Below are 15,412 nucleotides of genomic sequence, written 5' to 3' on the forward strand. Positions count from 1 at the left end.
TCTAGAATGCTTGCTTTTGGATTAGAATCTTGACCTGATTGATCCACCAAGGTGCTCTAAAGGTTAAATAGATGGTGAGCGCAGGCTCTCAACAGGTGTTTTGTGTTCTACTAAGGGAGAATCCTGTGATCTCTTTTCTGCATTGCTATCACATCTTTATTCTTTCAGAAGCCATGTTTGATAGCAGAAGTGCTTTAAAAGACAAATGTCTTGACTCCATAGCAGTTCTGTGAAATTTGGGTTCTTCAAGCACTCAGCTACCATATATAGGAAAATATATACAAGAGAAGACAACAGCTAATGAGCAAGTTTTGAAAGGGCATAAAAAAAGGGTGAGGAAGTAAAAGTTAACTGAATGAGCTGTGTGTGTTTTTTAGGGGGTAAATTAGGGAAAAATAAATTTTCATGTCTCGATAGTAATAAAACCAAAGTTTGAAGGAGGAGTTAATTTCAAAAAGGATGGTCAAGAAGAGTCTGGAATCATGGCACATCATTGAAAAGGATTTTAATGCAAAGAAATGCACCAAAAATCTATCTGAGTGATAACAATGAGTCAGCCAGGCAATATAAACCAATGGGCATGAAGATGTCAGAGGAAGTGAGCTTGTGAGGTCTTCAATGTGAAGAAAAACAGAGCAATTAAGTATGCTTGGCATTATGGTGATCTTTGTAGACTGAAGGAGACTGTGAAATAAGCTACAAGAAGGAAGAAACTGAAGCAGTTTTAGGATGAGTAGATCTATTCAGAGATAATAAAATGAAGGCAATTTTCCCTAGGACTGAAAAAATTGTACATACAACAGGCTGGTTGTGGAGATCAGGTATTCCTGGTGTGAGGATTATCACCAATGACAAGTGAATCTCAAATGAAAGGGGAGACTATAGGCCACCTATTCTTCAGGATTTCAAGATTGATCATCTTAGTTCAAGACCTTCCAGGATGAGAAGCAGCTCCTAGAAGGATGAAATCTGTCAGTGAAACTCAGATTATTTCAGATAATGAGGTGATTTCCTCAAAGACAAGAAATGGTCATTTATTACCCATTGGCTTTGAACAATGTATTAAATGTCACAAGATTTGATTTAGTCACACTACAGAAAAGTTATCAAGAGAATAATATGTTTAAGGCAGAGAATCTGAAAGATGAAGAAGGAGAAAAATAGGTGAGACAGAATTCCTATTGTTTATAAATAGCAGTTTAATGCTATATTAGAAGAATAGAGTTGTCATTACATATGGCCTGTGACTCTCTCTCCAGAAGCTTGCTTGGTTCTTCAAGATACATACCCAGATGTCTCAAAGTTTGCCCTGTAAAATTCCTGTAAGAACTGCCTTCCTTACCAAAAGATGAAGAGGCATAAAGTGCATTGCAAGGAACTATAGGGATCAGACCAGCGAGAAAAGGGTCAGTGGATGATGGAAAGTATCCAAAACATTAATCTTGTGGATCTTTTTTTTTTTTTTTTTTTTCTTTTTTTAAATATATGACAGAAATATGGGCAATATATGCAGAAATCTCTGCCATAGAGTTATACAAGAATAGGAGTGATCAGTATTTCATATCCTCCTCATAGATCAAAATAGATTAAAATATTTCTCTGGATTCAGCACAAAAGGCTACTTATTTGCAGTGATGTTTTCCACTGCACCTGTAGGCCTACTCCTTTGTGCATTGTTTTTTATTTTGTTTTGGTTTGGGTTTTTTGGTGAAGGAGGAGTTCTAAGGTAGATAATGTAAACTAAGAACATTCCCAAATTCTCTTTCTAGGGAGTTTCTCAACTTTCCCCATTGAGAAGTGTCCGTTTAGGAACAAACTCTTGTTGTAAAACTGTTGCTTGAGCATTTTAGGTTTAGAAGCTAGAACTCCTCTGATGTGTCTTAAGCTGTTTAAAAAGAGAATTGTTCTAAGATTAACCTTAAGACTCCTTTCTATAATCAGTGGGAAGTTAGCAACCTACAGAGTACACTTCAGCTCCATTTCACTATGTGATGGCTTTAGAGCTGAGGGAACTTGCCTCTTGTTATTAACTACAGAAAGAATTAGATGAGAAGTCATTTAAAAAGTAGGTCTCTAGTCTAAGCTAAAGTTACCTGAGCTGACGCCTTCCTCATTAATTGAATCTTGATGGTTAACCTTTAAAGTAGCATTCAGATTCATAACAGTATTTTTATGCAATAAATATAGACAATTGTGTTCACATCCAGGCAGCCAGAGCAGTAGAATCATCAAAAAGTAATTCATCAGCTTCACACGAAAAAATACAACAGTAGGTCGTATACAAAAGAAACCAAAACAAAACCCAAGCTTCTTTCCAGATAATGACTAGCTGTCATCAGAGAAAAAATGGACTTTATACTCATTTCCAAGGGATGAAATCTGGGTCTGCTGTGGTTTTTGTTTTCTTTATGCTTTTTTAAAAAAACTTAGAAAACATTTGTTCTCATGACACAATCTCCTTCATTAAAACAGCATGCGCATGGCTCAGTCTCAGAGTATGAAGCATGCGCAGATCACATCATCCTTCATGAGTGGCTAGGACAGTGGTTCCCACCCGCAGGGTCATGTACTGCTGCTTGTCTTTCATACTCCTCCTATTGATATTAGCTACTCTTCTTCCCTGTGGGACAGCAATCCCACTTCATTTGGCTTCCTTACATTCAATAAAAAGTGACATCCAGTGCAATTCCAGAAACTGGGGGGATTCAAATTCATCCCCAACATGCTGACAAAAGTGCAGAGTAGTTTCTCTGACTAGCTTGGATACATTGTCATTGTTTGTCTGGCTTGCTATTTCATCTTCTCCCTTGTGGTGGAAAAAACTTTCCCCAAACCTTTGCCTTTGAAGTGGAGTCCCAGCACTCCATAATTCTGTGGTAGACAGACCACCATAAAAGGAGAAAGGCAGAAGCAGTATAGATAGCTTGGCTTAAAAACTTCCTAGCTAAAGAACAATTCAGCTCTCAGATCTTGCTCCCCAAGAACAGTGGGAGTTATTTTGGAACGTTTGAGAGACTAATTTAGTGGCTGGATATACAAGAGATGGCTGGCTTCTGCACTAGATGTTTTACCCTTGCTCAGAATAGAGTGGGAACCACTGAACTAGAAATACTTTTCCAGAAACAATCATGCAAGGAAATAATGCAGTTACATCCCATCATGCAAGCCAGATACTCTCCTCTCTGTGCCTTGCCTAGTATTGGAGTTTCATAAACAAATGGTACATGTATGAGAAGAAAAATTATGAATTAATGTTAACAGTGAATCAAACACAACCCTCTTCATGTATTTAACACTTACACTTAACAAGGAGGAATAAAAATCAGGAAATTTCTCTGTATTTTTGCAGTTTAGCTAATCATTAGATTTAGTTGGTCTCAAGTAACTGGAAGCAAAAGACAGTTATATTGACTCCAGTATTTTACTACATCGTCAGCTGTACTTATATGGGTGAACTTAGCTTTCAGAAATCAAACATTCTGAATGAAATTTCCAGAAGTATTCTCCTGTAAAGTATTCCAAATAGAAAATAGCACAAAACTAATGTTATGAAGACAGCCATGAATCCTACACTGAATACATTCAGCTGATCTCAGAGAGTTCATATGTTTTCTTAATATAAAACAAAGAACATTCCACAGTTCCAAGGTACTTCTGAACTTTTGCCAATCAGATTTGTCTTTTAAGGAAATCAAGTAACATGCTTTTCTATAGAGAGGAACTCACAAAAATGTTCAGTCTGAGTAATTAACTTCAACTTCTTGACAATTAATGTCTTAAAGAGCCACTTTGCACTCTGAATCTTGAGGTTTAAATTTGCAAGTTTCTGATATTTGAGGAGGAAACACCCCCTTTTAGCCAATCAATTTCCACACTTTTTGGTGGTGTATGTCCGTATTGGTATTTAATTTTAGGTATGACTCTAAATCCAAACTCACCTACTATCTGGATAATTTGTCCAAAAACATGAACACAAGTCCTAATTGAGCTCAACTTTGATGCCCTTAAGAAAGAGAAAGAGCCCTTATGCACACTAAAGGCCCTTTCTTGGCCCTTCTTCTCATCCACACTTTCTAAACTGATTTGAAATGGGTAAAAATAAGCAATGTTATGCAAATTCATGGGGAGAATAATCCAAGTTCAATTCTTTGTGAAAACAGGATGGATATTTTTCACCGACGGACGCAGGGCAACAACATAGATAGCAACCATATGGATGTTGACCCACTCTTTACTTTACAATGAATATATCTCCATGTATCAACCTCTAGAAAGCAAATCAAACTGCAAAATCAATGTCTCTTGACTATTTCGCATGGGCCAATCATCCAATGATAAAATGGAGTGCTTCACTAGTAGCTCTCCAAAAGTTGAAGAACTTAGGCTAGAAAAGTTGAGCTGTGTGTTGATGATTTAACGTTTGTGGAATGAAGTGGGAATGAGAACAATGAGCTAAAGTTGAATGATAGCAAGATGTTTGTGTGGGATAGAATAAAATGCTTGACAGTTTAGTCAAAATATTAGTATTTTGAACAATGTGTCTTTCAGATTCCTGAAATGCTACAAATTATGTTTCTTTGCAGGAAGATAAAATTCTTGCCCCACATCTTAGGTCACAGTTCAGCAAGGTATTTAAGCATGTCACTAACTTTATTTAGATGATCAAATGCATCCACTTGTTTTCCATTTGCTGAACCAGAACCTGCAAATACACATGCGGAGCTGTTGTTCCACTGAACTCAAATGCAAAGTAACTTGTACGAATTTGTGTTGGCAACATTGGGACTGCACAGGGAATGGTGTTTAGCTCTTACAGCATATTTTTCTTTCAGTAAATTTCTAAATGATTTGCAGAGTAGGTTAGTATCATTCCCATTCTATGAAAACAGAGAAAAGCACTTGTTTCTAAGCAGATCATTGTCAGAGCCAGGATTAGATTCCATGTTTTCTGAACAGCAGAACAGTGAACTACCTGCAAGGTCATGCAACTTTCTTTTTATACTTATATATCTCTTCAGACGTATCTCTCCTCACTTTTTATGGTGGTTAGATGAACTACTGTAGTAAAAACAGAAAGTGCAGGCAAAGAATGGCATGCAAAAATTATGAAAAGAGTAAGGCTCAATTGTTACTTGAATGTATATACCTAAGTTTTCTTGTGAGGCTTGATCCAAAGAATGACTCCCTACTAAACATGACATTACTGTAAAGTGAAGAAAAGTTATTAAGATGAGACGTTAATGATTACCCATGAAAAGCTCTATGAAAAAGAATGGGAACAGCCTTTCATTTGTAGTTAATGTAGTGTGCAGATCAGAGTAGCTTTTTCCCTATTGCTGTTTTGGGTGGATGCATTAAGAAGAAATGCTGACATGAAATTTTCTACCCAGCAAAATATGATTTTATTTTCATTATGCTGTTAATACTGGCAATACAAAAATGCACCACATTATATGCATTTTTTCATACTCACATAGTAGAAAAAACTAGTACCAATTCTGCCACTTCAAAAAATCAAACCAACTTTCTAAAGGCAGAGAAATATTATTTATCTTGTAGAGATAAGGAAACAGGGAGAAATTACTTTTCTGCAATCATATAATAATAGATCTACGAATGGACATGTTCTCCTGATGTCTAGTTCTACAGTTGGACAATGCTGATTAGGAGCAAGACCCTAGAAGTTCAAAATCCTTCACTAAAGTGCCTTCACATACACGTGACTCAAGTTTTTTACAGTAGTTAAAATTAATGGAATGGCTGCTAACAACAGTGCTGAAAAATCAGGCTCACAATTCCTTCCTCAAACAGACATAAAAGGTTGGTTCAAAATAAACAATATGTCCTTCAAGCAAAAGGCCATCCTAAAGGCCAAGAAATATAGGTCAAGCACCCAAACATTTACTGAAAGATTTGCCACACTCAAGCAGAAATGTGCATTAATATATCTTTCTCATAAATCTGCCTTTTTGGGGACTAAACAGATGAAAAGGCTTTGCAATACACAAAGAAGAGCAATTGCTATCTCAGATTTCATATGCTGGTAGTTTAAGGCATTGATTAAGGAGGAAAAAGTGAGTGGCATCTTTGGTATAAAGTCAGTAAACTCCCAGGAAGTGAGCAATGAATAGCACAGCCCCAGTTCCTCCTGGTTTGGCGGACTATACAGGACATGCAGGGAAAATGCCACTCTTAACAGAGTAACACCATATGTATCACTTTCCTTGACTGCTTACAAGACCCAGCCTACTATCTAGCTCAAGGGCAGTCCAATGTCCTCTTCATCATATCTCACATCTTCAGTTTTTGTTTCAAGGGAGCTTCAATAAAGCCTTGGGCTGCTGCTGAACTTTAATCAGCTTTCTACTATCACAAGCCCTTCCCTGAAGCCTTGTCTTGGGATCAAACTTCGGAAACGGACTCTTCTGCTCTGTTGTCTTCCTTGTGTTTTCCCAAGTGGTCTAAGAACAAGGAGCTGCATCTAGCTGTGATTTTGTTACAATGCCAGCTCCTGCTTCCAATGAGAGATCCTAGAAGGATCTGTCACAGAGTTCAACTCTACTACTGTGGCGTTCCTAAAGAGCTTTCACACCACAGAACAGAAACCCTACCACCTAAAGCACTACCCATCCTCAAATTTTCACACAGCCAGGCCTCATTTTTAGTTTATTAAATACTTAAATATTCTCACTCTTCTGAGAAAGCTTTGGACCAATTCTTCTCTCTCCTTTATCAACCACTGTTCAGATAATGCAGCTTATTCCTACAGCTTTCATATTAAGTACTTAACTGCTGCAAGAACCTGGAGACTGAGTGCACTTACGGGCTGTTCTCTGCACTAGGACCGCATTCCCTCACTGCTCTTTTATTTCAATACAGCCTTAAACGCAAACTGCAGTGGAGTACAAGTAATACTTTCTCTACTAAATCACTGTAGGAGGAAGAGAATTTTTTTTTTTTTTAATTATCTGGTCTGTAAATAAGAGTTTTATGAGAGATGGGAGGTAGGACTGTCAAAACAACCAGATTTTATGGCTCAGTCCCATGTCTACTGAAGTCAGTGGATGCTCCCACAAGTGCCATAATTTTTCTGTTTACCTGGAGGGTTTCCAGTCCCTCTTATTGAATGCTTATTTCCATAAACACACTCCTGCTAACAGGAAGGCTCCAGTGCAGGTTTATTGATTATGTTGCTGAAGGTTATTACACAGGAAAAAACATAAAAGCAAGATATATCCAGCTAGAATGAGGGGACTTGGGATAACAATTTTGAAGATTTTGAGCTGTGAGTCATACTTTTCAGTTTTTAATCCAGTGCTTCAACATAAAGTGACTTCTTCTACTGGCCTGAAAGATACAGTAACTCAGAAGCTACTCCAAGAACTGCTCTGTTGCTGCAGGTGTGGGAGCTTCTCTAGGGGGGCTGTGACTGACAACAAACTGCAGCAATCATTCACTTTCCTAATTTTAATCTGCTGCTGCATCTGAGTCAGAACGCATTTTGGCTCAAGGTGTGGAGTTACATACTCAAAAGGATTTCAGCTCCTAAACTCTCTCCTACATATTAAAGGTCAAAATTCAGCTGTTGCCAACCCTGGAGATGGCTAAAATCTCCAGACATCTCCATTAATGCAACTGAGCTTGCTCATAGCTGCTTAGCCTGGGCAGTGCCATGGATGTATAGCTCTTAAGGTTCTTATCGGTTCACAAACTAGGTAACTTCCATCCAGTCAGTCTTCAAAGAGAAGTAGTTTAGCTCATGATGATGTTGGCAGTAAGGGGAAGTAATCTTTTCCCAATAAGTCAGCACTACAACACTTGCCTATATCATAAGAAAACTTGCAATAGGTTTTCCTTTTTCTGTTAAAGGAGGTTTGAACCCCAAAAATTCATAGAACAGTAAGTGTAAATCTGTTTTCTAAAGCTTTCGCTATTGAAGCTGTCATGTGTTGCATGAAATGTTTAAAAAACAAAAAGAAAAAGATAACTTTTCATCAGGCCAGGGACTGGAACCCAGATATGGCCTCTGACTAAGTTTTCAAATTTTTCTCCAATTCTTGTTCTTTTTCTCTGCACTGTAAATGGAAATAGCTTCAGCACAAGTCTATGGAATTATTTATCCTTTAATTGGTATTAACTTTCATCGTGGTGATCCACTGATTGCAGTTTAGCATCAAATATTTCACATTCTCAGCCTAAGAAGTTGAACTATTTTATGCGTTTTTGAATCCGCAGCGTAGCTGGAAGGGGTTATAAATATATCATTTCTGTCTGAGACCTTGCAAGTTGATGGACTATGACTGCTCTATTGTAGTCTTCAGTGACTGACCAGTATTAGGATTGATGATTCCTTCATTCTTTTTGCTTATAAATTCCCCAAATTGATGGGGACCTTTACTATCTGTTTCAGCAGAGGTGGGGCCAGGGCCTCAAACCTAATGTAGGTTATTTAGTACTGCCAGAGAGACCGAGTATTTTGCTGATCCATCTTAGCCATCTATTTTATTATCTGTCATTAAGAAATCTTTGTACATTGTGAATCCACACAAACTTGATCTCTTACACAGCAACATTGCTTTGTGCAGGACTATTGAGCAATAACATGAAGCAGAACATGTATCCAGAACAAACTGGATACAAAACCCTGGCTCTGTGGCATGGATTAGGAGAAATCTACACCATGAATAATCATAACAAACAATAAAACTGTTTACATACAATCAGCAAGCAACATTGCATTTGTAGGATTAGCATTTTAGCTGTGTTGTTCAATCAGAAAAAAGGCAAGCAATTAGGAAATGGATTGGTTAATCCTTTTTAAGGACTACTTGTGGTGTTAGTAGCATGTTTTGGTTAACAGCTCATGAATCCACAAAGAACCATTTAACCTGCATCCTCCAATAACTGTATTAAAACAAGGCTATAATGATGGCAGCTACATACCTGGCAGTACCATCCAATTGCTCTTTCCTTTTCCAGAAGAGAGGAAGCATCACAAGAAAGCAAGAAGAGAAGAATTACATGATAAATTCAGTAGATTTTTTTTAAACAGAAATTTCTAATCTATTGCTAATTGTTTATACCTATTTTCTTCTGTCACCATAACTGACAGCAGAATAAAAGCTACATTTTCAACTAGCTATAAAGTAAAGAAAGTGATATAGGTGATAACCAATCTGTGCTGCTTAGATTGGCAATCTAGTCTTTGTTGAGAAGTGAACTCCCTTGCCCTCTCTCCCAGGACCTTATCTGCAAAACATGTATTAAATTTCAGGTTGCATCAGAATCACAGAAAAACCTACATACAATGAACAAGCTCGAAGCCACAGTAATGAGTCTAGACTCCAGACAAGCCTGAGAATTATCCTCTGAACAAAACCTGAGGTCAAGACACCCTCTAGAAATGACTCTGTAATGGGTAATGTGGGAATGGATAGAGAGTGAGAAGGGATAAAGGAAGTAAATGTACTGAGCCCTAATTAAACACTTGTGGTGTCTTTTTCTTAAAGATTTCCTTTTTTACCTAAGTGAAATAAAATCCTAAAGAAATGTTGTGTGAATAAAACAAAGAGTTAATATTTACAATTTGCCCTTTGTGAAGGCAGGAGCCTGACATGTTTCTTCAAGTCTGTTTTGAACAGCAGCTGGAGCTGCAGGAATTCTGTGATTCTGTGATTAGCACAGTGAGTACAACTTATACCTGAAGACCTCTGTTTGAGCTGAGCAGTAGTTTAAGGGTACTTTTTGTCAGAATGAGGCATAACAGCAGGTCCAGAAAGAAAGTTTAAAGAATAAACTTGGATAAGTAATGCCCATTATTAGTAGCTGATAGTCTATACCTAAAAGTCTTGAGTTTCATAGGGCCAACATTGTAAAATGTTAAGAACTCAAGTAGGAAGGTGCCTGTTTGACAGGCAAGAGCAATAAGGATCAGACAGACTCATATCCATAAGTACATGAGTGTCCATTAAGTCTGAATGTCTTTATATATTAAATGCTTTCCACTAAAATCAGAAGTGGTAATTAAAATAATACCATAACCCCAAGTCCCCAGAAAAGTTTCCTTCTGAACCTTCAGTTAATAGTTTCAGTGGGAGACCATTTTAAACATGCATTGGCTGTCCTCCACTGAATTACCCCCTTAAGCAATCGTTATTGCCAAAAGACCAGGATTTAACAAGCATTAATTATGCTCACATGCCATGGCCACCTCTGTGAACAACACAGTTCTCAGTCCAGTAGAGTCAAAAAGGGAAAAGTAAGAATTTTCACACAGCCCATATTTTAAAATACACAACTGCATCATAGAGGGTGTGAGAAGTACAGGTGCCTCTGAAACCCAGGGCTAAAACTTTATCAGGATCAATACTACTGAGGGAGAAACTGAGATTTCCAGGGCAATAAACTCCAGTGTTCTACAAAAGAAAGTTGACCATGAGGCAGCCTTCTCCTGTGTTTAAAACCAACATGAAAGCCACTAATGGAGTTATCCATGAGCCCCTAATATATCTCGCCAGGGGAAGAGAGAGGAAATGGATCCAGAAGACAAAAAGCATGTTTTTCAGTCTCCACCAGGAAGTTAACTGGCAACTCTCTGTTACCTAAAAAAGCCTCACTGATGTATATAAAGTCTGTGTTTCCTGTCCCAACTTATACTTCACAGAAAACAATGATGGAGAGGTGGAAAATCCACTTACCTGAAAAATGGAAACGACACAATTGATTCATAAAACCTCCAGGTAGCAACCAGATCAATCCTGTTGGGGTTGGTAGCATAGTATCTCCAAGCAGCCTGAATTCCAAGGGAGAGAAAATAATTAGTGTTAGGTAAAGCTATTCCCCGGTCTGACAGCAGCCAAATTGTTTCAAAGAACATAATGATGCACCTGAGTGACTATCTGGAAATTAATTACTAATCAGCTATACCAAATGAGTGTCACTCTACATTGAAATTATTGATACTGGATTACGATCTGGGAGGGCTTTTAAAGGAGACAGGACATGAGAGAGAACCACCAACATCAAAAAGACATTACATTTGACTAAACTGGTTTTGTTCTCCTGTCTAATATGTCTAAAAGAGGTTCAAGCACTGCTGGATTTGTCCAATATTTCTGGAAGTGTGAAAGTTAGTTTACTATCTAATGTACCATCAGAGGAAATTTTGCTGAGCAATTTTTCTATTTCAGCATTTATGTCCTATCAAAATTCTCTTAGCATATACCTAAAAATATGGTAGCTAAATTTGCTATGTGCTAAGTGCAGATGTTTAATTTAAAAGGTGAATTCAAATCACTGCTCATGCCCGCAGCCCCTTCTGTTTGCTAAGGAGTGTTTTTAATGAGAACAGCATAATATGCCACTCAGGCTGTTTCTCCTGAGGACTGGTTTGATCCTGAGCAGTACTGAGCACCGACACTTCCATCTGATATCACAGAAACTTTCTCTGTCCTCTGTGGAAATGCTGCCATTTACTTCACTGCCATCAAGGTGTGCTCTATACCTATTATGAGTAACTCCTATCAAATTTGTCAGCCTCCAGACTAGTAATTTTAAGCTTAATTTTCTGAATTCATAACAAAGGTCATAAGTGAAGTCCAAGTCAGATAAGGAGTCTCTTCCAATTGAATCCTCTGATCGCCCAGTGACATAAGAGGAGATCCAAGGCGTGTTTCAGTTTTTACAAACCACAGATACTATTTACATCATTTGCCTTGACTGAAACTGTCACTATAAATTGTGTTACTTCTATTGCTGTTTTCACTTCAATAACAACATAACTTTGTTTGCATATAAAACCACTCTCTCAAGGGAACTGACAAAACCTGGATTTTGGAAAGAATATGTTTTTGACAGCTTGTTTTCTGTGGTTTTGTGGTACCAGTGCAGAAGTTGGTTGGTTTCCAGAAGCTAGCAGATGAGACCCTTTCTTCTAAAGATACTGTTCTTCTGAAAGATATTTTGGGAATTGAAAGATTCCTCAAGAACTGCAAGGACCACTGGATTATCTAGCTGAATATGAAAAAAATGACCCCTTTAAAAGCATGGTTTCTCACCTCCTGCAATGGGAAATGAGAATTTGGGCGGGGGGGAAGTGGTGGCCCTTGTTAACATGGTGTAGTGGTCTCCATATAAAACACATTTCAAGGAGGGGATAAGTGGCTGCAAACCTGAATGAGTTCAGCTGCTGGCTTTCTTCTTTTCTCAAAATGTTTTTGACGATGCTGTTCCTGGACCTTCAGTGCCAGCCCTGAGCCTAAAATGCCCTGAAAGCAAAAAGTGATGCAAGATTTTAGACGTTTCTGATTTAGAAAAAATGGATTAATAATGACAGGAAATAGATCTGTAGGTGGAGATGGATATGGCTTCATGGGACCTTTGTGGAGTACAGCATGCCTTTCCCTCTGGACTGCAAATGAGGCACAAGTTTGTCGTGATCCTCTCAAGGACCGCAGGCCACAACAAAACATTTTAAGGTCCTCAAAAGGCTTCATGGAAGTCTACTGCTTTTCCAAGCTGGAGGCGTCCAGGTGGTGTATTATTTTCCACTCAAGGTAGAGTGAAACTGTGCTTGTGTGTTAAAAGAGCAATGCTAATCATACTCTGGATCTGAATGTGTGAGACTTTCCTTCTCAGTGAAGCTCTTTCCAAGTTTTGATCTAAAGGAAAAAACATCATAAAATCTGTACTTAGGATGGTTTCTGTTGCTATTTGGTCCATCTCACCCAGATCTTGTCTCATTCTTACCCGAGGACTTTGCAGACAAGAAAAATATTTAGCCTATATAACACAAGAGAATAAATATACTTTCAAAAGCAATTTAGAGATCATTTCTCAAGCAGGTAGATTAGGATTCACCTATCTATATCAAAAATACCTGTACTGTCACCTACTATCTAAATTCCCTTTAATTTTAGTGGGTAGAAACAGTCAGCAATCTCCTCTAGGAAGGAAGGGAAATAGGTGACATGAAATGCTCTGCAGAGCTGCTCTGGTTATAAAGGATGACCACTGCTCTGTGAGGATCACTAAGATGTAGATCTCTAGCTTGCAAGTGTTGAGAGCTGGGTAAGATGGGCCTAGTCCTAATTGTTAAAACAGCCCCCATATGCTCTAAACACACAGCTTGTGTGGCTATGTAAATACCAGAACTAACCTGGGCAGGGTACAGGCTCATGAGCTGCCCTGTGACTTCCCAGACTGTTCACTTGCTGGATTAATTTTGTCCTGTGCCAGTGAACACTGTCATGACTATACCCACGCATGGTTTGAGAAGTAGCAGGGTGACATATTATTCCCAATAAGCTCTATGCAAATTTGGGAAGAAAGGAGTTTGATTTGCTGATAGAGACCAGCTCAAGTGTGTGAACCACTTCTTAAAAAGGGATTTTGATTCCAGTGGTAGTTTTGATCACTTTACCTTCTTTCTGCAAGTGCACAGTGCTCAGCTGTGCCTAAAAGGGGAAGGGGTAGATACTTACTGCAGGAAGAGCAAAGAAAGACACTCCAATGAGAGAGAACGTAGCTGCAATCAACCGTCCCTCCCATGTTTTGGGGGTCTTGTCGCCATATCCAATCGTAGCAAGGGTGATCTGTGGGTAGAATGACCAGGACTTCCCATAAGAAAAACAAAGCCAAGAGCTCTGCTTTAAATGTCACCAGGAAACCTGTATAACTCAGCTCTATGGGTGCTCATGCACAGCTTCTTAAAATAGGATCTTGATGATGGGCCAACCAATTTTTTTTTAATGACATCATAATCCAGAGGCATTACACCAGGGAGAACAGATTTAGTCTTAAAGCAGCTGCCTCTCTACTAGGCATTTGCTGAAAGGGAACTCCATGCGACACTGCACGCAGAGTGAGTCTCCTGCCCACCATCAGTGCACAGCTAAGAATGGGACTTGCCAGTTTACAGCTTTCAGAGCTTTAACAAACAATCAGGGCTACCTCTCCCTGAAGTCTTAATCTCTGTAAAACAAAAATGACTTTCTGAAAACTTACTCCTTTCCTGCACAGTTGATAATTTACAGCTGCATACCTTTTCTTACCAGCGAGACTCTACCTAAATGTCCTGGATATGTAAGGATATGAAAATATCCAGGTGTTCTATGCGATACTTGGGACATTTTGATTAATAACAGTGGGGAGAGATCTTGCCACTTAAGAGTGAACTGCAATAAATAAAAAAAATATGCTGCTGAATTTAAGTCACAGCATGATATAGACTGCCCTAACTTTTGATAGCAAAGCAACATGAATTCTGTCTGCCAGGTGGTAGGAATATTTTGTGATCAGGTGAGTAGTGGTGCAAACCAATATTCCTCTCTTCTTCAGAAGAGACAAGAACAGATCCCTCTTGCTCAGGATCTTACCACCAATGACATTCTCTGAGTGATTCTTGGGGAGTGCATGTGAGATAAGAAAGAAATGTTGAGTCATCCTTTCCAGAGGCATCTTGGACGTGTTAAATTTCATCCCATTAATCATTGTGCAATGCTGCAATCTACTTAGATCCCCCTACAAGGCCTCTTGTCCTTCAGGAGATTTCACAGTACTTCCCAGCTTGGCCAGCTCTGGTTTTGACATTTTCTGGGGGATATAGCCCTCTTAGGCATGATACTGCTAGGTGTCCCATAAGCATAGGCTCTCTAAAAGAGAGGTTTCCCAGAAACCAAGAGAACAGACTGGTTTCTGAAAGGAGTTCAAGCACCTTAAGGCCTTTGTCTGACTGAAAATCAACAGTGGTATAAGTTCTGTTAATTGGTTGTAGGGGCATCCCTACTTTGGTAATGTTACACCAGCAACATGCTCCTCACCATTATTTAGCAGCACTTATACTGTAATTCTTAACATCAATACTTTATCTTTTATTGGATGTGAAGTTTTTAAGAAGGTGATAAGCTATTTTCAGATTCACTTACCAGTCCCCACCACAGTGCATCTGCATAGGTTTCAAACTCTTCCTTCATCTCCACCCCATTAGCATCTTTTTCAGGAACATCTTTTTCAACCAGATAAACAAGAAACGAGGATAGGATGAGTGTCAGGAACCCAATGTACCAAGCAGTGATAAGTTCCTGCAAAAGAAACAGATGGACAATGGAGGGGCTGAAAACAGTCTCAACACCCACAGTGGCAGAGTAAACATCAGAAGACAGAAGCACTGAGGATAACAGTAGAGCTGTCACTGTCAGCTTGGTCACAGTCCATGACCAGCCCACCTCAGCACTTACTGGAAAATAATGCAGAGATTTACAAGAATTAGCCCTTACATGGCAACCTCCGTAGGAACAGCTTGGAGCAATCTGCAGTTGTAGTTCTGCATAAAGCTGGGTTAAGGGGTTAACTGCACACATGACACAGGGTGCTGCAGGGCTTCGTTCCTGACCTTGACTCTTCCCATTCCTGC

The 15,412-nt window shown here is 38.8% G+C and overlaps 1 protein-coding gene across 1 annotated transcript in view; it reads right to left on the reverse strand.

Moving 5' to 3' along the window:
* Positions 1 to 15,412, reverse strand: part of LOC104521961 (potassium voltage-gated channel subfamily KQT member 3) — a 27,696-nt gene that overhangs the window by 6,326 nt on the left and 5,958 nt on the right. Inside the window, exons 4-8 of the mRNA XM_010164111.1 lie at positions 14,925 to 15,080; positions 13,482 to 13,592; positions 12,171 to 12,266; positions 10,698 to 10,792; positions 8,944 to 8,970 (exon numbers count right to left, since the gene is read on the reverse strand). Coding sequence (XP_010162413.1) covers positions 8,944 to 8,970; positions 10,698 to 10,792; positions 12,171 to 12,266; positions 13,482 to 13,592; positions 14,925 to 15,080 — 485 coding nt within the window. The remainder of the gene's footprint in view (positions 1 to 8,943; positions 8,971 to 10,697; positions 10,793 to 12,170; positions 12,267 to 13,481; positions 13,593 to 14,924; positions 15,081 to 15,412) is intronic.

Source organism: Antrostomus carolinensis, unplaced genomic scaffold, assembly GCF_000700745.2.
Source record: "Antrostomus carolinensis isolate BGI_N321 unplaced genomic scaffold, ASM70074v2 scaffold22933, whole genome shotgun sequence".
NCBI lineage: Eukaryota > Metazoa > Chordata > Aves > Caprimulgiformes > Caprimulgidae > Antrostomus > Antrostomus carolinensis.